At 45.0% G+C, this 23,792-nt stretch overlaps 1 protein-coding gene across 1 annotated transcript in view; it reads right to left on the reverse strand.

The window, feature by feature from the left end:
• FAM124A (family with sequence similarity 124 member A) overlaps positions 1–23,792 on the reverse strand; it is a 106,388-nt gene that overhangs the window by 60,831 nt on the left and 21,765 nt on the right. Inside the window, exon 3 of the mRNA XM_068526886.1 lies at positions 15,772–16,505. Coding sequence (XP_068382987.1) covers positions 15,772–16,505 — 734 coding nt within the window. The remainder of the gene's footprint in view (positions 1–15,771; positions 16,506–23,792) is intronic.

A 23,792-nucleotide genomic window follows, 5' to 3' on the forward strand; every position in this document is an offset into this window, starting at 1 on the left:
AGGATAGAAAGCCCAGAGATAAACCCATGCACATATGGTCACCTAATTTATGACAAAAGAGGTAAGAACATACAATGGAGAAAAGACAGCCTCTTCAATAAGTGGTGCTAGGTAAACTGGACAGCTACATGTTAGAGAATGAAATTAGAACACTACCTAACACCATACACAAAAATAAACTCAAAATGGATTAAAGACCTAAATGTAAGTCCGGACACTATAAACCTCTTAGAGGAAAACATAGGAAAAACACTCTTTGACATAAACCACAGCAAGATCTTTTTTGACCCACCTCCTAGAGTTATGAAAATAAAGACAAAAATAAACAAATGTGACCTAATGAAACTTAAGAGCTTTTGCACAGCAAAGGAAACCATAAACAAGATGAAGATAACCCTCGGAATGGGAGAAAATATTTGCAAACGAAGCAACGGACAAAGATTAATCTCCAAAATATACAAACAGCTCATGGAGCTCAATATCAAAAAAACAAACAACCCAATTTAGAAATGGGCAGAAGACCTAAATAGACATTTCTCCAAAAAAGACATACAGATGGCCAAGAGGCATATGAAAAGATGCTCAACATCACTAATTATTAGAGAAATGTAATCAAAACTACATTGAGGTATCACCTCATACCAGTCTGAATAACCATCATCAAAAAGTCTACAAATAATAAATTCTAGAGAGGGTGTGGAGAAAGGGGAACCCTCCTATACCATGGGCGGGAATGTAAATTGGTGCAGCCACTATGGAAAACAGAATGGAGGTTCCTTAAAAAACTAAAAATAGAACTACCATATGACCCAGCAATCCTACTACTGGACATATATACTGAGAAAACCATAATTCAAAAGGACACATGTACCCCAATATTCATTGCAATACTATTTACAATAGCCAGGACATGGAAACAACCTAAATGTCCAATGACAGATGAATGGATAAAGAAGATGTGGTACATATATACAATGGAATATTACTCAGCCATGAAAAGGAATGAAATTGGGTCATCTGTAGCGATGTGGATGGACCTAGAGTCACTCATACAGAGTGAAGTAAGCCAGAAAGAGAAAAACAAATATTGTATATTAATGCATATATGTGGAATCCAGAAAAATGGTACAGATGAACCTATTTGCAGGGCAGGAATAGAGACACAGACGTAGAGAACCAACATGTGTACACAGAGGGGGAAGGGGAGGGTGGGACAAATCGGGAGATGAGGATTGACATATATACACTACCATGTGTAAAACAGATAGCTACGGGGAACATGTTATACAGCACAGGAAGCTCAGGTCAGTGCTCTGTGACAACCTAGATGGATGGGATGGGGGTGGGGTGGGAGGGAGGTCCAAGGCAGGGGATATAGGTATACATATAGCTGACTCACTTCACTGTACAGAAACTAACACAACACTGTAAAGCAATTATACTCCAATAAAAAAAAAAAAAAACACTAGCAAACCAAATTCAGCAGCACATTAAAAGGATCATTCACTATGATTAAGTGAGATTTGTCCAGGATGCAAGGATGGTTCAATGCATGGAAGTTAATCAATATGATACATCACATTAATAGAATGAAAGAAATATCAAATGATAATCTCAATAGATGCAGAAAAAGAATTTGACAAAATTCAACATCAGTTCATGTTAAAAATTCTTAACAAATTAGGTATAGAGGGAACATACATCAACATAACAAAGGCCTTATATAACACGCCACAGCTAACATCATACTGGTGAAAGGTTGAAAACTTTTCTTCTAAGATTGGAAACAGGACCATGCTTCCCTCTCTCACCACTCCAATTCAACACAGTACAGGAGTCTTAGCCAAAGCAATCAGGCAAGAAAAAGATAAAAGCCATCAGCATTGGAAAGGAAGGCGTAAAATGGTCTCTATTTGCAGATGACATGATTTTATATATAAAAACTCATAAAAACGTCACCAGAAAACTATTAGAGCTAACCAGTGAATTCATTAAAGTTGCAGGATACAAAAGTAACATACAAAACATCAGTAGCTCTTCTGTATCCTAACAATAAATTATCTGAAAAGGAAATAAAGAAAACAATCTCATTTACAATAGCATCAAAAACAATACAATACTCAGTAATAAAAACAATACAATACTCAGTAAAAAATTTAACCAAAGAGGTGAAAGTTCTGTACACTGAAAACTGCAAGACACTGATGAAAGAAACTGAAGGAGGCACAGATGAATGGAAAGGTATCCCATGTTCAGGGATTGGAAGAACTAATATTGTTAAAATGTTCATACTACCCAAAGACATCTATAGATTCAATCCAATCCCTATTAAGATTCCAACAGCATTTTTTTTTTATAGAAATGGAAAAAAAAATTCTAAAATTTATATGGGACCACAAAAGACCCAGAATACCCAAAGCAATCCTGAGAAAGAAAAACAAATCTGGAGTCATCACACTTCTTGATTTCAAGCTGTATTATAAAGCTATAGTAATCAAAACAGTATGGTACTGCCATAAAAACACATGCATAGACCAATGGAACAAAAGATGCTCTGTTATGGTGGTAAGAAGAGTAATTTTTAAAAAAAATCTCTAATTTCCAAGAATATTTTGGGTAATTTGGTTTACTTTCTAATAAAAATATAATAACAACTTTAAAAATGAAAACATCAAACTAAAAAACTAATAATAGAACTACCATATGATCCAGCAATTCCACTCCTGGTATATATCCAAAAAACCCAGAAACACTAATTTGAAAAGATATGCACCCCAATGTTCATAGCAGAATTATTCACAATTGCCAAGATATGAAAGCAACCTAAGTGTCCATCAACAGATAAATGGATAAACAAGATGCAGTATATATATACAATGGACTACTACTCAGCCATAAAAGAGAATGAAATTTTGCCATTTGCAGCAACATGGATGAACTTGGAGGGCATTATGCTAAGTGAAATAGAAACAGAAAGGCACTATATGATATCACTTACATGTGGAATCTAAAAAATAAAACAAACTAGTGAATATAACAAAAAAGAAGCAGACTCACAGATATAGAGAATAGACTGGTGGTTACCAGTTGGGAGAAGGAAGTGGGGAGGGGCAACATAGGGGGAGGGAATTAAGAGGTATAAACTATTAGGCATAAAATAGGCTACAAGGATATACTGTACAACACAGAAAATATAGCCAATATTTTATAAGTATAAATGAAGTATAACCTTTCAAAATTGTGAATCACTATATTGTACACCTGTAATTTATATAATACTGTATATCAACCATACGTCAATAAAAAAGGATGCCTAATTGGAAGCTAACAAAAAATATATTAACACAAGAGGAAAATTCAGTGGAAATTAAAATGGTTTTTTGGCCCAGTGTTTGAAGATTCAGCCAACCACTCAGAGCTGTCCGAACAGGATGTGGTCTTGATCGGTGGGATCTAGAGACCCAACTCCTAACTGCTGGCTTCCAGAAGGCTTCTGCTATGGTCTTCCTGTTTTCCCAGCCCTGGAGGGAGGCGCCCCTCCGGAGCACACCCTCTGCACCCCACTTTGCTGTACCACAGCTTGCACGTCACACTCCGTGGAATGGTCTGGGATCAGTCATGAACTTGGAGCACAGGACTCTATTGTTCATCTTTGTCCATCTCCAGTACCATGTCTGACTGAGAGGAGATATTCAAAGTGTTTGCTGACTTGACCAGCTCCCCAAAGCGCTGGACCGTCCCCTTCCGCTGCAGTTCACCTACAGGCACCACGCGGTCGGCCTGCAGGGGACCGGCCCTACCTGCTGGTAGTCGCCACGCGCATAAACAGCAGCCCTTTCTTCCAGGTCCACCACCAAACCAAACCCATTTGGAAGCAGAGCCCTGGCCAGACCAAACTAAATAAGCTAAGTGAGACAAGTGAGACAGGCAGGCCACAGGGGAAAGCTGCTCTAAGACTGAGAGCAGAAAACACTGACTAAAATTCCTCATTTTCCTTCCTCTGCCTCAAAGATCTGATTCCAAGTCCTGCCAAGGTCTATAATCATAGTTCACTTCCTTTTTTAACCTAAAAGCAAATTACTCTTCCTTCCAGGCCTGAAAGAGCTATGATGTCACTTACACATTCTGCGGGAATAGCAAACTCAGACGGTGCTCTGGGAAATTATTTTCTAGGGGTGACTTTCAGCCAGCCTGGGCAATCTGCACAGATAAAACAACCCAGTGCAGGCAACGCAGCTGACTGAAAACAGCAATTTTCTTCAGAGTCTGGACTGGGAGCCAAGACCCCAGGGCGGGTGTAGCATGCTGGCGTGCCCAATGGCCTCCCATTCATTCAAACCCCTCCCTGCCTGCACGTGTGCATGCCCCGCCCCTTGGGTCACTGCACCTGCCCTGAGAACACCAGAGACCAAGGGGGAGGAAGGACAAGCTAACGTGTACTGAGTAGCTGCTGGGCATTGCACTTGGGGCTTGGGGCTGGGAACAGGATACAAACAGTTTCAGGAAGCTCTGAGCTCATCTTAGAGACACCTCTTGAGACTTGTACTCTTTTTTTTCTTTTAATTGAGATATAATTGACATATAGCATTATATTTGTTTCAGGTGTGCAACAACGATTCAATACATGTAGTTTAAATTGCAAATGATCATCACAATATTGTGACTTGTACTCTTGATGTTCTGTCCTGAGCCTGCTACTAAGTACGGTTATAATAATTTTTAAAAAGGGAATGTGCCCCAGGCAGTGCTTATCAAACATGAATTGACAACTGGGTAGTCCTGCTTAGAATATCCTGAGCCCAGTGCACATGTAGAGAGGATGCTACAGGCCTCAGCACCTGGGAGCTGGTTAGAAATGCAGGATCCCGGGCCCCACCCTGGACCTCCTAGATCCGAGTTTCTGGAGGTGGAGCCCAGGGATCTGTGATTTTCAGGTCTGCCGAAGCTTGAGAGGTGCCGGCAGAGGGAACACCCAGGTCCCGGCCGTGTTCCTCGGAAAAGAATAGGGAAGAGCATGTGGGACTTCCCTGGTGGCACAGTGATTAGGAATCCACCTGCCAATGCAGGGGACACAGGTTCGAGCCCTGGTCCAGGAAGATCCCACATGCCACAGAGCAACTAAACCTGTGCGCCACAACTACTGAGCCTGCGCTCTGGAGCCTGCGAGCCACAACTACTGAGCCTGCGTGTCACAACTACTGAAGCTGGCTCGCCTGGAGCCCGTGCTCCGCAACAAGAGAAGCCACTGCAATGAGAAGCCCGCGCACCGCAACGAAGAGTAGCCCCCGCTCGCCGCAACTAGAGAAAGCCCGCGCGCAGCAACGAAGACCCAACGCAGCCAATAAATAAATAAATAAATAAATTTATTTAAAAAAAATAGGGAACAGCACAGCCAGCATGGGTTCCTGAGTCAAATGTCCCCAAGTTCGCTCCCAGTCTCACCATTTGCTGTTGGTAATCCTGGGCATGGCAGTTACTGATCTACATCTCCGGGTGTGCGTCTGCAGGATGGGGGTACGAGTGGTCCCCGGCTGGTAGACGCGCTGAGAGGGTTCAGTAAGGAAGGTATTAGAGTGCACTTAGCCTACAATGTGGCAGCTCCTAAGCAAGCAATTAATATCACTATCACACCATTATTATTTCTTCGGTAAACTCTTCCCTGCATAAGCTCCTCCCCAGACAAGAAGCTGACCAACTGGAGACGGTCTGTGTCCGTTTCTGGCAGCTAGAAGCAGAGGTGCCCAGCCTGCAGGCGGGACAGTGTTACACTGTCGCGTGTGTCGTCTGGCCTTCCCAGAGATGCTGGCTGAGCCACCCCTTACTCTCCCACCTCTCCTGGGAGCAGAGAGGCTCAGCGGGAGAAGGGCCCCTGTCAGCATGGCCACTGCTCTCTCTGGGGTCCCCAGCCTGACGTGAGGGGTGGGGGGAGGCCACCCGCTCATCCTCTTTGCCCCCTGCCCTGCGTTTAGCACCGGAGTCCCCCTTGCCATCAGCCAGCAGGCACTGTGGCCCAAGGAGTCCTCCCACGGGCGCCTCCTGTCACGGTCCCCTCCTCCGGGCCCTGGTCACTCTTCCTCTCCCTGTTTCTAACCACCAGCCAGGGCTCTCCCCTTGCTCAACCCGCCTCCGTGGGCCTGCCCGGAACAGCCCCAAGCCCCCACCTCTCTCCCCTTCTGTCTCCTTTTTTTAAAAAATTCGTTCAACACTGAGTGTCTAATGTGTGCCAGACACCGTTAGAGGCACTAGGGACCCAACGGTGGGCAAAACAGGGAAAGTCCCTGCCCTCCAGGTGCTCAGGTTCTGGTGGGAGGGACGGACAAGCCTCCATTCGGTCAACATGCAGTCAGTTAAAGGGGATGGCGCCGTGCGGAAAAGGCAAGCAGGGCAGGAGCACGGCTGCTGGCATGTCCGTGTGTGCGGGAACAGGAGAGGGAGGTGCTCTTCACGCTGCGGCCGGGGAAGGCCTCGCTAGGGAGGGGACACGGAGCAGAGACCTGACGAGGTGGGGGGAAAGGAACAGCCACGTGGCCAGCTGGATGGTGGGCAGAGGGACAGAGCAGACACAGGATGTTCTGAAGGGTCAAGAGTGAGGCCAGGGTGGCTGGGGCAGAATGATGGGAGAAGAGCAGAGCAGGGAGGCAACCTACCACTGCGAGGAAACTGGTTTATACTGCACGAGAGATGGGACAGGTAGCCCCTGGGGGTTCTGCGCACAGGAGTCACACGATCTGGCTTATGTTCTAAAAGGACCTTCTAGCTGTCCAGTGGAGAAGTAAGGTAACTGGTCAGGAGGCTATCTGGGAGCTACTTTCGGTGGGGCGGGCAGGGAAGGCATCTCTGAAACCTGAATGACGAGAAGGAACCAACCATGTGAAGATCCTGGAGGAGATCATTCCAGGCAGTAGGTGCAAAGGTCCTGAGGCAGGAATGAGTTTGCTGCGTCTGAGGAAGAGAAAGCAGGCCAACGTGGAAGGCACAGAGGGAGCAGGAGGGAGAGAAGTGCGAGATAAAGCCAGAGAGGTGGGCCGCTGATGGAAAGCCTTGGGCCTTGGTGAACATGTAGAAGGGCTGCCAGAGAATGGGAACCCTTTGGAGAGTTAATTTTGAGAGACATGATATGATGTACCCTTTATGATGATGCACATGAACACATGCATACAAGTTGTGCTTGGGATCCAAGGACAGCACGTTAAGAATTTCTGCTGTAGAGTCTAGATCTGGAGTGTGTCGGGTGAAGCGTCAATGCCTCACTTCAGTATTTGCTCAGTTCTTTCCAACCATCACCCTCTTTATCGCCTAGTGCAGAATACGGTGTACTGTACCCCGCAAAGAAAGAGCAAGCCTCTCTCTGCTTTCTTAAAAAACATGTCCCATCCTCATACGTTGCTGGTGGAAACATAAAATGGCACAGCCACTACAGAAAACAGTATGGCAGTTCCTCTCCTCAAAAAATTAAACATACACTTACCATGTGACCCAGCAATTGCACCTCTGGGTACAAACCCAGAAGAAGTAAAAGCAGGGACCCAAAGAGGTATTTGCACACCCATGTTCACAGCAGCATTATTCACAATAGCCCAAAGATGGAAGTGCCTCACCTGTCCATCAACGGGTGAATGGCTAAAGAAAATGTAGCACGTTCATAACAGAATATTATTCAGATTTAAAAAGGAAGGAAATCCGACACATGCTACAACTTGGATGAACCTTGAGGACATGATGCTAAGTGAAATAAGCCAGTCACGAAAAGACAAATACTGTATGATCACACTTATATGAGATTCCTAGAGCAGTCAAGCTCATAGAGACAGAAGGTAGAATGGTGGTTGCCAGGGGCCGGAGGGAGGGGGTATGAGGAGTTATTGTTTAATGGGGACAGAGTTTCAGTTTTGCAGGATGAAAAGAGTTCTGGAGATGGACGGTGGTGACGGTTGCACTATGATGTGATGAGTGTAGTTAACACTGCTGAACCATACATTTTTAAATGGTTAAGACAGTAAATTTTATCGTTATGTGTATTTTACCACAATTAAAAATTTTTTAAAAGTCTCTGAAGCCCACTCAGTCCCTCAATTGCATCCTCATTAGCACCCGTCTCCCTGTCCTCACAGCGCTGATGGCCCCAGGATTCCGGGACTGACTGTCTAGACAATCTCCTCACTGGGTGAAGAAGACAAGTAAACGAGCTGGTGTGAATGAAATCTTAAAAGCTCTCCAGTGAAGACAGTCCTCGAGACTGAACCTGGCAGCCCTTTCAACTGGTAACAATTTTGCGTGTCAGGATTTCTTGTCTTTTAAATGCTACTTAAAACCTTTTGTTTAAGCCAGTTCCCTGTTCTGCCTTATGAGGATGCGAAGGACCACCCTCTATGGAAGAAGTCTTCCAAAGGCTTAGACGCCATTGTTAAATTACCTCACCTCTTCAAAGACATGGAGTGACCTGCTTTCCACATTTTTCCAGCCTAAAATTGCAGCTGCATTCTCTTTGTGAAACTGACCTTTGGGTCCTCAACTGTGCTTCTCTGTGTTTGGATGGACCCCAAATCACTTCTTAAGGAGTTTGGCCTTGCCCATGGCACTCCCGTGGAAGACCTCCAAGGGAGGCGGTGCCCTATCATTGAGGCCTGTGTCCTTGTCAGGCTCCTTAGAGCTCCCTAAGGAGATATCAACAGGGCTTCCCTGGTGGCGCAGTGGTTAAGAATCCGCCTGCCAATGCAGGGGACATGGGTTCGAGCCCTGGTCCGGGAAGATCCCACATGCCGCGGAGCAACTAAGCCCGTGCGCCACAGCTACTGAACCTGTGCTCTAGAGCCCGCGAGCCACAACTACTGAAGCCTGTGTGCCTAGAGCCCGCGCTCTACAACAAGAGAAGCCACTGCAATGAGAAGCCCGCGCACCACAACGAAGAGTAGCCCCCGCTCGCCGCAACTAGAGAAAGCCAGCACACAGCAACGAAGACCCAATGCAGCCAAAAATAAATAAATAAATAAAATAAATTTATTTAAAAAAAAAAAAGAAGACATCAACATACAACCCAGCTTGGCTGAGTCGCAAGACATATGACTCCATCCTTTACCAGCTACGTGGCACAGGTGTACTCCAGGGACTCGGCTGGAAAGAAACAAGCCAAGCCCACTGTCCCTCGCGATCTACCAAAAGCTTAGCTGAGAGAAACACATTTGGGGAGATTCTCTGAAGGTGTATCCCTCTCTCGGGGATTCAGCCAAGGCCCCAGAAGCTGGAGGCAGGGACCACCTTGTTTTGCCCAGCCTCCCTTTGTGCAGTGGCTTTGCTGCACGACACTTGGCTGGGCACCCTGCCCATCCTGCAGGCTCCGTGTAAGAAAGCCTTGCGAGGCCTCGATGCAGCTGTTCTAGGGCACAGTTGAGGGCGGGCTGCCGACACCTCACTGGACATGAGAAGGTGGGAGCAACGCTGCTTCCAGGACGCAGAACCTGGAATAGTTGTGCCTCTGAAGCATAGTTTATTTTTGCCTCATGGATTCTAAATTGTATCACTGCTGACTTTCCATTCTGTTTTTGCTGCTGGAGAACTCAAAATCAAAATTGGGGCCTATTTCTGGAAGAATGCTGTCCAACAGAACTTTCTGCAGTGATGGAAATGTTCTGTATGTGTGCTAACCAGTATGGTAGCCACCAGCCACGTGGAGCTACTGAGGACTTGAAATGTTCTGGTGAGACTGAGGAACTGAATTTTTTATTTTAATTCACTTAAATGTTAAATTTAAATGGCCACATGTGGCTAGTGGCTACCAGTTAAACAGCACAGCACTCAGATAGGAAATGACATGCACTTCGGATGTCATACTTGGCTTACCTTACTTTCCTATCATTATTTTTCCTCTACTTCAAGTCCCTTTGGTATCTAATTATTTTTATTAATCTTTCTTGTATGATTTACATCTTTGTCAGCCAACCTAAGTCTTTTTTTAAAAATAGTGGGAGCTACCTATAAATACAAAAACACCCCCAGATTACACAGCCATGTTCCCAACTTTTCTGACCAGGTACTCCTTCCCCCCACTTTTGTGAAATACAGAGTAATTAATATGTTCATTTAAGGGAAGGGAGTCCCAGGAATGGGGGAAGAGAAGACTTCTCTTCTGTTTCTATGTTCTGTTTCTTCATCTGGGTGTTGCTTATGCAAATGTTCAATTTGTGAAAATTCACTGAGCATATATTTGTGATGTGCACTTTTCCTTGTGTATATCATTTATATTATTCTTCAATAAAAAGTAAAGAGAAATGTATAAAGAGAACTTATTATGTTCAAAGTACAGCGTCAGTTTACTTCTAGTTCGTGTAACACAGATCTTGGTTATAGAAAGCTGTAGTTTCGATCATCAAGCATTAATGCAAATTTCTAGGATGCATTTTCTAGAGGGATCTTGGGCAACATCTGATGCTGGCAACTCCCCACCCACCTCCTCGCCACCTTTTTCCCCCTGAATCAGGCAATGCCAAGAAAGGAGAGGTGAGTTTCAGGAGTTAGAAGGCTTTCCTTCCATCTAATCAGATCTTAGTTAAAAACATTTCCAAATTCTTATAAGAGGCTGGGTAGCTCCCAGAAACAAACCTCTCAGCTTTTCTCCTCCAGAGGAATTAAATGGCTGGAGGAGGTCTCTGAAATACGGAATGTTAACTCAATGGGGCAGGATGAGGAACTGAAATGCAATCTATATTTTAAGAAAGCAGCTAGAAACTACCCAACCAAGATTGCCTTCAACGTATAACTGCACCCAATGGAACAAAAGCATGTAAGTTGAAAATGAAACTTGGGAAACACACTGCTAAGGAGAATGTAAAAAAAAAAAAAAAAAAGGTGTTCTCTCAACTGTGTCCCTCCCTCCACGACCAAAATATCTTAGTTTTGCTAAAGAATGAAGTATAAATTTTTACTTTTAAAAGTAATTTAAAGAGGTGGGCAGGCATATCTCTCATGCTAGAGCAGAGGACTGCTTTCTGCAGTGATGCAGTAAATAGTAACCTGTTCAAACAGCCATAATCAAGAACTGTGAGGGGACTATTAGTCATTTCTGCCCACATTAATTTAGCTCTTTGGCATATTACTATTTTGAACAAAGGCCCAAATTCCTGAGACCCCATGATACAAATCTTTTTTTCTTACTCTTTTCACTCTTATGCTCTAAATTCAAAAGCCTGCACCCATACAGATTGTATAGCCATTTAAATCTGTGGCTTTTCTTTGAAATATTCTTTCAATGATTCCTTTGAGTGGAGTTCAGGCCAAGCTTTCCTACTTTATTCTTTCATTTACATTATTACAGGGATTGAGAGAGCAAAAAATATTCTAAATACTGCAAAAAGGAAAAAAGTCCCTCAGAAACAATCACATTCATTTTGATCTTTTAGTATAAACAAAATCCTTTCATTAATTTTTACTTACACAACTGCACTGTTTTGCATAAAAAAGTGGCAGTCTTCAAACACAGAAGAAAACTTTTCTCACATTTCAAAAGGGATTATAAAACTGACACCACAGAAATACAAAAGATCATAAGAGATAACTACAAGCAACTATATGCCAATAAAATGGCCAACCTAGAAAAATGGACAAATTCTTAGAAAGGTACCATCTCCCAAGACTGAACCAGGAAGAAATAGAAAATATGAACAGACCAATCACAAGCAATGAAATTGAAACTGTGATTAAAAATCTTCCAACAAACAAAAGTCCAGGACCAGATGGCTTCACAGGAGAATTCTATCAAACATTTAGAGAAGAGCTAACACCTATCCTTCTGAAACTCTTCCAAAAAGCTGCAGAGGAAGGAACACTCCCAAACTCATTCTATGAGGCCACCATCACCCTGATACCAAAACCAGACAAAGATACCACACAAAAAAAGAAAATTATCGGCCAATATTACTGATGAACATAGACGCAAAAATCCTCAACAAAATACTAGCAAACCTAATCCAACAATAAAATAAAAGGATCATACACCATGATCAAGTGGGATTTACCCCAGGGATGCAAGGATTTTTTCAATATCCACAAATTGATCAGTGTGCTACACCACATCAACAAACTGATGAATAAAAACCATATGATCATCTCAATAGATGCAGAAAAACCTTTTGACAAAATTCAACACCCATTTATGGTAAAAACTTTATAGAAAGTGGACACAGAGGGAACCTACCTCAACATAATAAAGGCCATATATGACAAATCCACAGCAAACATCATTCTCAATGGTGAAAAGCTGAAAACATTTCCTCTAAGATCAGGAACAAGACAAGGATATCCACTCTTGCCACTTTTATTCAACATAGGTTTGGAAGTCCTAGCCATGGCCATCAGAGAAGAAATAAAAGGAACCCAAACTTTTGGGTTTGAAGAAAGAAGTAGAACTGTCACTGTTTCCAGATGACATGATACTATACACAGAAAAGATGCTACCAGAAAACTACTAGTGCTCATCAATGAATCTGGTGAAGTTACAGGATACAAAATTAATATACGGAAATCTGTTGCATTTCTGTACACTAACAACAAAATATCAGAAAGAGAAATTAAGGGAACAATCCCATTTACCATGGCATCAAAAAGAATAAAATACCTAGGAATAAACCTATCTAAGGAGGCAAAAGATCTGTACTCCAAAAAGTATAAGATGCTGATGAAAGAAATCGAAGATGACACAAACAGATGGAAAGATATACCATGTTCTTGGATTGGAAGAATGAATATCATCAAAATGACTATACTACCCAAGGTAATTAACAGATTCAACACAATCCCTATCAAATTACCAATGGAATTTTTTTTGCAGATCTAGAACAACAAAATCTTAAAATTTGTATGGAAACACAAAAGACCCTGAATAGCCAAAGCAATCTTAAGAAAGAAAAAGGGAGCTGGAGGAATCAGGCTCCTTGACTTCAGACTATACTATGAAGCTACAGTAATCAAAACAGTATGGTACTGGCACAAAGACAGATTTATAGATCAATGGAACAGGATAGAAAGCCCAGAAATAAACCCATGCACCTATGGTCAATTAATCTATGACAAAGGAGTCAAGAATATACAGTGGAGAAAAGACAGTCTCTTCAATAAGTGGTGCTGGGAAAACTGGACAGCCACATGTAAAAGAATGAAATTAGAACACTCTCTAACACCATAAACAAAAATAACCCTCAAAATGGATTAAAAACCTAAATGTAAGACCGGATACTATAAAACCCTTTGAGGAAAACATAGGCAGAACACTCTTTGACATAAATTGTAGCAATATCTTTTTGGATCCACCTCCTAGAGTAATGAAAATAAAAACAAAAATAAACAAATGGGACCTAATAAAAACTCAAAAGCTTCTGCACAAAAAAAACTACCATAAACAAAATGAAAAGACAACCCACAGAATGGGAGAAAATATTTGCAAACGGTGTGACCAACAGGGGATTAATCTCCAAAATATACAAACAGCTCATGTAGCTCAATATCAAAAAAACAAACAACCCAATCAAAAAATGGGCAGGAGATCTAAATAGACATTTCTCCAAAGAAGACATACAGATGGCCAAAAAGCACATGAAAAGATGCTCAGCATCGCTAATTATTAGAGAAATGCAAATCAAACTACAATGAGGTATCACCTCACACCGGTCAGAATGGCCATCATCAAAAAGTCTAACATACAATAAATGCTGGAGAAGGTGTGGAGAAAAGGGAACCCTCCTACACTGTTGGTGGGAATGTAAATTGGTACAACCACTATGGAGAACAGTATGGAAGTTCCTTAAAAAACTAAAAACAGAGCTACTATATGATCCAGCAATCCCACTCTGGGGTATATACCCTGAGAAAACCATAATTTGAAAAGATACTTGCACCCCAATGTTCATTGCAGCACCATTTACAATAGCCAAGACATGGAAGCAACCTAAGTGTCCGTGGACAGAGGAATGGATAAAGAAGATATGGCACATATATACAATGGAATATTACTCAGACACAGAAAAGAATGAAATAATGCCATTTGCAGCAACATGGATGGATCTAGAGATTATCATACTAAGTGAAGTAAGTCAGAGAAAGACAAATATCATATGATATCACTTATATGTGGAATCTAAAAAAAATGACACAAATGAACTTATTTACAAAACAGACACAGACTCACAGACTTTGAAAACAAACTTACGGTTACCAAAGGGGAAAGGTAGGTGGGTGGGTGGGAGGGATAAATTAGGAGGTTGGGATTAACATATACACACTGCTATACATAAAATAGATAATCAACAAGAACCAATTGTATAGCACAGGGAACTCTACTCAATACTCTGTAATAACCTATATGGGAAAATAATCTGAAAAAGAATATATATATGTATAACTGAATCACTTTGCTGTACACCTGCAACTAACACAACACTGTAAATCAACTATACTCCAATATAAAATAAAAATTAAAAAATAAAACAAATGCTAGCTAGCATTTAGTTCAGTGAATAATAAAGAAATATTATTTCTTATTTGCATAGTTCAAAGGGAAATCTGAAAATTATCTAGTTCCTCTAAATCGTAAATATCTCAAGGTGACCTTTTTGACTTGAGCCATGTGGCCTGGCTGTAGTTTGAGCCAGGTGTCTGTCATGTGCCAAATTCTCACTTCATTCTGCGATATGTGGATTATAGTTCTGATGTTTAATGCCCAAACCAACAAAAACTATGAAACTTTACCTGTGATTCAAGTAAATACAATCAGCACCTTTCAAGACAATGTCCCTGAACTTGCTATCAACTTTCTCCTCTCAGGTAGCCGTATGTGAAAACTGAGACACCAGAGGCAGAGGTGTTTCAGAAAGACAAAATCCTATATGCCTGGAACGGATTTACCTGTGAATTCTAGAAAGCCTGGGTCTTGAAAGCATTTATCAGGTCGGGTAGGTATAGGACCTTCTTAAATCTGTATGCTGAACTTTGAATTCTAGAGTATAACTAATGACGTCTAAAGAGTTTGGGACGATCGCTGGAAGGATGGGAGAAGAAGTGGGTCCAGTAATTGAGCCAAGACATTAACCACGGAAGCAACAGAACAGTCTACTGCATCCACTTCCTTCCATGTATTCACTCCCCCTTCCTAAGCTGAATGAAAGAAGCTCCAAAGGCATCACATACTCCTTTAAAACACCAAGAAAGTCATTTCCATTGATCACTGAATTTGAACCACCTATTGCCCAGTAGCAGAAGGGTGGAAGGGTAGAAGTGGTGGGGGGGGGGGGGGAGGCACCAGAGCGACGAAGAAAACAGGTATCTTCTCTATTGAACGTCAACATATTTTACAATTGTCATAGATGGGTTTTCCTGAAGTTCCTTTGTGGAAGTGAAGAATTCATTGGTAAAAACTCCCTACTTGTGAGGGAGCAGATTAAGGAATCTTTAATACCAAATTCCCTGGGATATCAGCTCATTCTAAATCCCCGGGAGCCACAAGCATTTAGTGGACGCTCAAACAGGTGGGTGAAGAGGCGCTAGAGGAACCGGCCGTTGCTTGCCTGGGGCACATGGCCACGGCAGCTAAGTGAAAACTGTTTAATTAGAGTATGGACATCTTGACTTGGTCTACGAGCCAGACAGAGGGTCACTGATCTCTCTTTTTTCTTAACTCATTGTTCTGTAACAGGTACTAAACAGGGTTTCTGGCAGAACCAATTCACTTGTTTCTCTGTTCTCCCCAAGTGGAGATAGACACAGACAGACAGACTTCCCCCAGGGTACCTGCAGAAGGATCTTGTTCCCATCGTGGTCCTCCGTCTGCCAGCGTCCCTCACTGATGGGCCTGCAGGGGTTGGGCAAGAGAGGCACCAGCTCGCCAATGTCCTTGACTCGGAACTCCAGCACGGAGGAATCAGTGGGGACCGGGGTCTGGTCACAGGGCAGTCTCTTCAGGGAGAACTGGATGTCCACATCCAGACTGGAGAAAATGGGGAAGATGCAGAAGTCCGTTTTCCTCTGGCTGGGGCTCCGCCTGAGTATCAGCTCGTAGAACTTGAGGATGTCGGCGTAGTTGTCATGGCGACAATAGATGGTGAAGCGCACGATTTCCTTGCCGTAGTGCACAGGCCGGATGGCCCACAGCGGTGTCCCAGGGGCCAGAGTGAAGAACTCCTGGCTGCAGGGCAGGTAGGGCAGAAACCTGCTAGGCACGCGCTCCGTGTGGTGATGGCGCCAGGGCGGCCGCTGCAGCGTGCGGTGCAGCTGCAGGATCTGCTCCTCGCCGTACTCCTCCTGCAGGAAGAGGACCACCGCCAGGGCTGGCTGCGCCACCTTGGGGGCCTTCCTCCGCCGCCGGGACGCCCTCCTTTCAGAGACCCTGAACAGCTGGAGGTCTGGGTGGATCCAAGCCAAGACCTTGTCGATGGCCTCCTGCAGGGGTCGGGATTCCCCTGGGTCTGCGATTATGTGGATGCTGACCAAGAAAGGGTCCTGCGCTTCCTCCACGGAGAGCTCACCTAGCAGCACAAAACAAAACCCAAGAAACAAAGGGTGACTATTTCATTGAGGGGTCCCGTGATAACACGCAAGGCCTCGGGCAGGAAGAGAAGCTAAATTTTAACTGAACGGACTCCTTGAATGTTTTGAAATTCTGATCCCAAGTTCACGTGCAAATACTACTGTTGCAGCACCCTAGCAGCCCCAGACTCAAGAACTATTACTCACACTGGTTCCCAAGCTGGGCGCTGTCAGGACAACCTTGGTGCGGTGCTTCATCAGGTTGAGTGTATTTTCTATTGAACAGCACAGAGTCAAGTCTCCGTGGGTTTGGAAGGGATAACAGGGCCATTAGGGAAGATGCTATAGCACTAAGTGAACACCATTGAGAATTTCCTTAGGTAACTGCAGTGCCTTCCCCCACAAATGGTCCCTATATCATTGCACTTCTTTGCTTTGCTTATTTCATTGGTTTATTCATCGGTTTGTCCATTCATTTAACATTTATGGAATCCTTTCTTCACCAGGCACTTACTCTAATTGACACATCAAGCCCTGGCTGGTGAGGCATCCTGCCAACTGTGTCCTGATGGTAGGGTGGCCGGGTGGTGACCATCTTGCTGCTCGAGATGCAGGGAAGAACGACCCAGCGGGGAGGGGGGCGAGCACCGTGTGGTTGCTGTCAGAGCTTCCAGGGGCTGTGGTTAGGGGTGGGGTGACGCATGGTCAGACATCACTGCCCGTGTCCTGCTGCCTTTTGGGCCCCTCCTCAGGCCACATCCACCCAGAAGCCCACACATCCTGATTGGGTCACTTCCCCTCCCCATGTCCTCTGGCAGAACAGCAAATTCCAAGTGTGAAGGTGACCATTTACCTTGGCAACCTTCTCCCATGGGGTGAACAGTTTGCCAGTCACATTGGCATATTTCTACTTTAAAAATACTCAGCGTATTTCATCAAGTAACCTGATGAAAGCCTTGTTCTTGTTCACGATGGCTCCTCTTGCATTTATTTAAGTTGTATGACCATCCAAGGGAAATCAAGGAAACTTTGAGTCTGTTGTGACTTGGAGGGCAAGATTCATCTAGAATCTAGACCTGTCTCCACACACATGCCTCACGATGTCTGCTAGGGTATCAGGCATAGGGCGATGATGGGGTCGGTAACGTTTGAGAAGCATGATGTGCTTTTAGGAGCCATCACCTTGATCAGTTTGCAGGATGAAAGGTGATTTTTTTGTAGTTAAACAAGACATTCCAAGTGGGTTTACAGGTACATTTCATCACAGGCACCTATGATAACATGGTCTTCATTTTGCTGGAGCAAAACCTGTCTGAATTTTCATTCTAACCCTGACTGTTAAATATCTCACTTGGGAAGAGTTAGCTCAGTTTCTTGTTGCCTTCTTTCTCCTTCACTCATTCACCCACACATTTCTTGAGCAATCAATATGTACCAGGCACTGGAAGACAAAGAAGCTGGCACCATGACTACGGGGGAGTCCATTTACATAGACTCTGGCGTGACTAGTGTCCCCTTAGAGTTGTACAGTGTATGACCTGCAGAGCCACAGGCAGCAGCCATAAAGAACCATAAGCCACAAAAGAGAACTTCATGACTTAGCTGGGAAACACCAACATAAAGATTAAAATTCAATCTGATATAAGTCTATAGGAAATATGATAGAGTAGCATCTTAGGTGGAGGGGAGATTCTAAAGTCACCATGACATAAACATTTACTATAGACACTATTACCACTGATAGTCCCTTGAATTTCCAGTATAGAACTGGAAGGTCCTGATTGGCAACAAGACCACACATCCAGATAGATGTTCCTTTGGTTGAACAGCAGATGAAATAAAGGCTTGCTGCCTGGCTGTTGTAAAAGAAGAGTCTTGCATCATTAAACACTAGACCCCCGCTCAGTAGGCTGTGCCTTTTACGCTACAAGAGGCTTTTGGGAGCTGAAGAGGATTCTGAAACCAAAGGATGACTAAGGTAACAGCAAAGTCAAGTCTCAGTACTCCCACAATCACGGAGTAGAATGGTGGGTGGAATTATTCAAGCTCTGCCTCTCTTTCTCTCTCTGGCTGAGCATGTATTCTCGAATTGCTATGAGGTAAGTATGAGCACGATGCAAATTCAGTTTACTACCACATCACAAAGGAAGGAGCAATTTTTTCTCCAGGGGCCTCCTGAGAGGGCTTTCTGGAAGACGCTCCAGGTGAATTGGGTCTTGAAAGGTCGATGATATCTCACTTACAATAACCTCAAATAGGGGGGAGATCACTGCAGCAGGAAGAGGGAAGACTGTTTATGAAGGCACAGAACTGTGTGAAAAACAAGCACATTTGGAAAGGGGTGGTGAGTAATTCTGAAACATGGCAACAGATACAGCAGGAAAAATGGATTGGAGCCAAGCTGTACAGGGCTTCAGCTCAATTTGGCAGTGATAAGGGGCAGTGGAAATTTTTAATAAAGGGATGCTGGGATCAAGTCAGGGGCGGTTGGCTCTAGGCAAAGCAAGAAGTTAGAAGATGAGTGAAGAGTCTAGGTCAGGATAACAAGGACGTGGGAGATTGCATTATTGGCCCTGGTTCTTTATCTTACCCTGTCACCTTGCTCTCTGCCATGTGGCTTTGTAGTTCCTTCCACTAAATGGCTGTAGTGCATTTCCCCACCCTTTGACTTCAAGTGAGACCATACGCCCAGCTTTGGCCAACAGAAATAGTGGCACGTGTTTTGGCTTGTTTCTTGTGCTTCTAACGTTTCCATGAGAAGAACATGCTCGGGCCAGCCCACTGGGGCCAGAAAGGAGTATGAGGGCGACGTGGATCCGAGCCAGCCTAGCTGAGCCAAGCCTCCATCAGCCAGGCTCAAGACACTCAAAGACACCCAGCATATCTTGGTCTGGAACAGCTGACCCAAGACACATGGGAAATGATAAATGACTGCTGTTTTGAGCCACTGCTTGGGGTTGGCTCAAAACACACAGCGACACTTTCAGTGGGTGTACAGAAGAGGGCTAGTCTCACAGGCTATTTAGGAAGCGTGTGGAGCCCACAGGCCTGGAGGTAGGAGCAAGAAAAGCAGGAGTTGACCTTGATGTTTCTGGCTTGAGCAACTCATCTGATGCTGATGCTTAGCTGAGACAGAAAACAGAGGAAGAAGGGCAGGTTTGTGGGGAAAGATAAGGAGACCCACTTTGGCCATGCTGGCTTGTGATGCCCGACTGACTTCCAGGAGGGATGTCCTGTTGGCAACTGGACCTGTGTGTTGCTGAGGTGATGTGCTGAACTTAAGGGTGGACCAGTTACCTTTCGGCCACATTCCTGCTTTCATACAGTTATCTCGTGTGTGCCCTGTTTTGATTTGAACCAGTGAAAATTCATCTTGGTGGCTTAAAAAACGATTGGAATTCATAGATTATTCTGGTCCTTTTCTTTGCTTGCTCTTTCAGCTCACCTGGCTACTTTCTGTTTCACTGAACACAAGCACCACTATCAGCAGAAGTGAAGTTCAAGCAAAAGTAGTGAAAACACAAACGAATGACATTTCCTGCCAGCCAGTAGCTCCAGTGGTGGCAGGAGGAGATACCACAGTCGCCTACGATGGATATTTCACTTTTCTATGGTGCCCTGATCGCCCACCAGTGGAGACGTGATTTCACTAACACTTGTGAATGCTCACTATAAACGGAAGGTGTAGAAAGGCTTTGAATAATCTGGGGATGAAGACATTCACTTGAGAAAATTACCGATGATTTCTACGAGGGGAAAAAAAGGACATGTGGAGTAGGAAGAGTGTTTGGGAAAAGAAGCTGTCAGCGCATCAGCCGGTCCCATTAAGATCCTAACCCCACACTCAGGGTGTGCGTGGCCATGGACGTGGGGTGATGTTGCTGGGTGACACACGGATGACATTCACTGTGGGCCAGTGTTCTACATGTACGAGCTCATGGAATCCTCACAACAACCCCAGAAGTCGGGGGTGGGGGGTGGGTCGCTCCCCTTGTCCTCACTTTAGAGAGCAGGATATTGAGGCACAAAGAGGTGAAGGAACCTGCCGAGGGCACAGAGGGAGCGAGTGTGCAGGCACTTGGCTATGGCATGAGGTCTGTGTGCACAGTTCCCCCGCGGCTCTGCACAGAAGTACTTGTTTCCCAGCCGAAGGAGCAGCTGTCACCCTCCAGCCATCTCTGGCCACGCTTCTGCTACTTCACCTCTCTCTCCTGCTCTCCTGCCTGCTTCTGATTGGCTGGCTTCTCGGCCACCAATCCAGAGCTTCCTGTCATGGACACCCCTTTACATCTCTTTCTTCCGGCCCTGGGTCTCCGAGGAAGACTATCCCAGAAACCGCCTCCCTGAGGGCACATGCCCAGGTCTTTGCATGTGAGTGCTGCCCTCAAGGGGAAGTGCAGGGCAGCACTGCAGGTGGGCACAACGGTGACAGAAAAGCAGAAGAGCGACAAGGGAAAGCAGAGGGGTGTGAGAGGCCTGGGTGAGAAGAGGCCCGGGGTAAGTCAGCCTCCGAGTCTCCGAGACAGGGCTGTCAGGGCGCTCAGTCGGCCACCTCTATGGGCGGCACAAAGGTTTCCCAGGGAGCAGTAACGAAAGCCATGCAGAAGCCTGCACGGCCGAGTGGATGTTTACAGCTTTGCAAAAGGGCAAGATGCCCAGCTTCGGAGCAGGGAGGGGGCTGAAAGGCACTCGACCAAGCACGGCTCACCCGGGATACAGACCTGATCAAGCAAGCAAGAAGGACGAAGACCCGACCCCAGAGCTCCCTCTTCACCGTGCGAACCACAGAGACGTAAGCGGCTAATATCCTGCCCCTGAGAAGAGTCGGGGCAAAGAGTGGTGGCATTAGTACGCTCTGGCCGTCGCCAGCATGTGCCCACTGCATGGGACCCTGAAATAAACAGGCTCAAAGGGACACAGAATGCAGCTCCCCGCCGTCATCGTCATCGGGTGCTGGGGTTATGCACGCCCAGAGCAAACCTGCCTCCGTGGAGCTAGACAGGACGCCAAGTGTTTGAGGGGAAGAAGAGAAAATGTGAATAATTAATTGACATGAAAAGCCTCTCCGCCTCCCTGGAGGAGCAGAGACGCTGCGACTGTAGGATATGCCTTTATCGTATCTATTACACGGCCTCTCAAAGGCCCTCAGAGAGCACCTGTTCAGCTAGGGCAGGACACAGACCCAAACCGGCCAATGGGGGGATCTCCCCAGGGCTGGAGAGAGATGGGAGCTGTTCACAGAGCTTTCCAACTAGCTTATGCTTCCCAAGAGGACAAGGAAGATTCTTTCCCATGTGATCATTTACAAGTAGATTTTCCTTGGATAATGTAAAACACAAACAACTGCAGTAAAGCACTGCACCAGTTCAGGCCTTCTATGAGGCAGAAAGTGTATTATTAACCTGAGGATTTGTTCCATTTTCCCCAGTATATCCCTTTTTTTTCGTAAGCGTAACAGAAAATAACTTAGACAATAACAACCATGTATTATGTTATTATTTGTCAGACACTGTCCTAAAAGCTTTACTATATATATTATCTCATTTAATCTTTAAAACACCACCATGCTAAAGGCGTATTCTTTCTCCCCATCTTGCAGGTGAAATGTTAACTGACCCGCCAAAGGCCATTCGGCTGGAGAAGGACGGCGCGTCTGTGCGCCTCACCATGTGCTTTTTCTTGCCTCTTGAGTCCACCATCCTTATAATCATCCTGCCCTGAACCTCAGCCTGCCTGGCTGGGCTCTGAAACTGTGGCTGGGCTCCATCAGGAAATGTGGGTGGGTGATTCTGCCACAGATGGACTGACCAGTACACCTGGACAGTTTCTGGCAATCCTTGACCCACGTGGACATCCTAAGTCTGGTGGAGGACAGGGAGGGGGCTGAGGTCCTTCTGCTTGTTGACAGATGTCCTGGTCCTCCCACTCGGCTATCTCAATGCTGCCTCACTGCCAGTGGGACCCCTCACTGCCACTCTCTTGCCCGCACTGTCCCCTGCTGTCCAGTGCCTGCCAGACTGCCCTCCTCCCAGAACTGGCAAACTGATGTGTCCCCAAGACGCTGACTTCCCAATAGCAGGTACGTCTTTAATTGACGGTCCAGATCGCTCATTCCAAAGGGAATGCCTGGCCAAGTCTCAGGATATGACAAGCTCAGATACCCCTTTCTAGAATTTCTGGGCAATGATTGATGTCCCCTGTCATTTTATCCACCATTTATCACTGACAGTTTGCAATTCAGTGGCAATCACTTACTTAACCAAGGAATGTTTATTGAGCACCTACTATCTGCCAGGCACTGTAGGTTACAGTGGTGACTAAAACAGTCTCTGCCTTCATACAACTTATAATCTAGTGGTGGGAGACAGACAATAAAACAAATATATAAGATGAAGTCAGGTACCTAAATGCAATAGACACTTCACTGAACAAACCCATGTTCAATGTGGGTACAACAAGGGGTTTCCAAGGCAGTGACCTTACCATCACCTGAATAAACTGCCCTGGACCGTTCCAGCTCCATAAGAACCACAGGGCCCCAGACACACCCAGGAGGCCAAGAGTCTGAACAAGGGCACCTCTAGCTGCTGCAGGCTGCATGGTTTAGGGAATCTGGCCCTGGGGCTTAGCTTGAGTCCCTCTAACCTCAAATGCACGAGGCTGAATAAACTCCTGATTTGCATTTCTAAAGCCCCACTCTGCAGCACCCAACAGTTCAGGGGCTTGGATGTGTGGTCTGTCAACCAGACACATGTGACCAAGTGGCAGAAAGCCCACAGGAGACAGTGGACCAGGTATGTTAAGAAAGACATGCCCAGGGCATAGGCTGATGCTGTGAAGAAAGATTAGGTCAGAAAGCAGGAGGGAAAGAAGCTCCAGGATGACAAGGAATACAAAACCTGCTACGTTAAAGTGGCACAGGGGGCCAACCTCCCCACATCAAGCTGCTTGGTCTTCCCAGAATGCTTGAAATAAAAGCTCCCAGAAAGGGGCTTCCAAATTCCTTCCTGGGAGAGTCTATTCATCCGGAATGTAATGAATAACCTGCCTTCAGTTTTTGTTTTTGTTTTTTTTCACAGTTTTTTTTTTAAAGCCAGTTCTTGGAACCTCTGAACTAATTAAAAAATTGAAGCAATTCCCTTTGTCCCTGACAACACTTAAAGTCTCAGACATTCTCAATTCTTAGTAATTTTATGATTTCGACAAGGCCTTTGGTTGGTCTGTAACTTTGAGCTATGAAAGGGGCAAGGCTGGTCCCAGTGCCAGCCCCAGACTGCAGTCAAAAT

The sequence above is a fragment of the Eschrichtius robustus genome, chromosome 18 (genome assembly GCF_028021215.1).
Source record: "Eschrichtius robustus isolate mEscRob2 chromosome 18, mEscRob2.pri, whole genome shotgun sequence".
NCBI lineage: Eukaryota > Metazoa > Chordata > Mammalia > Artiodactyla > Eschrichtiidae > Eschrichtius > Eschrichtius robustus.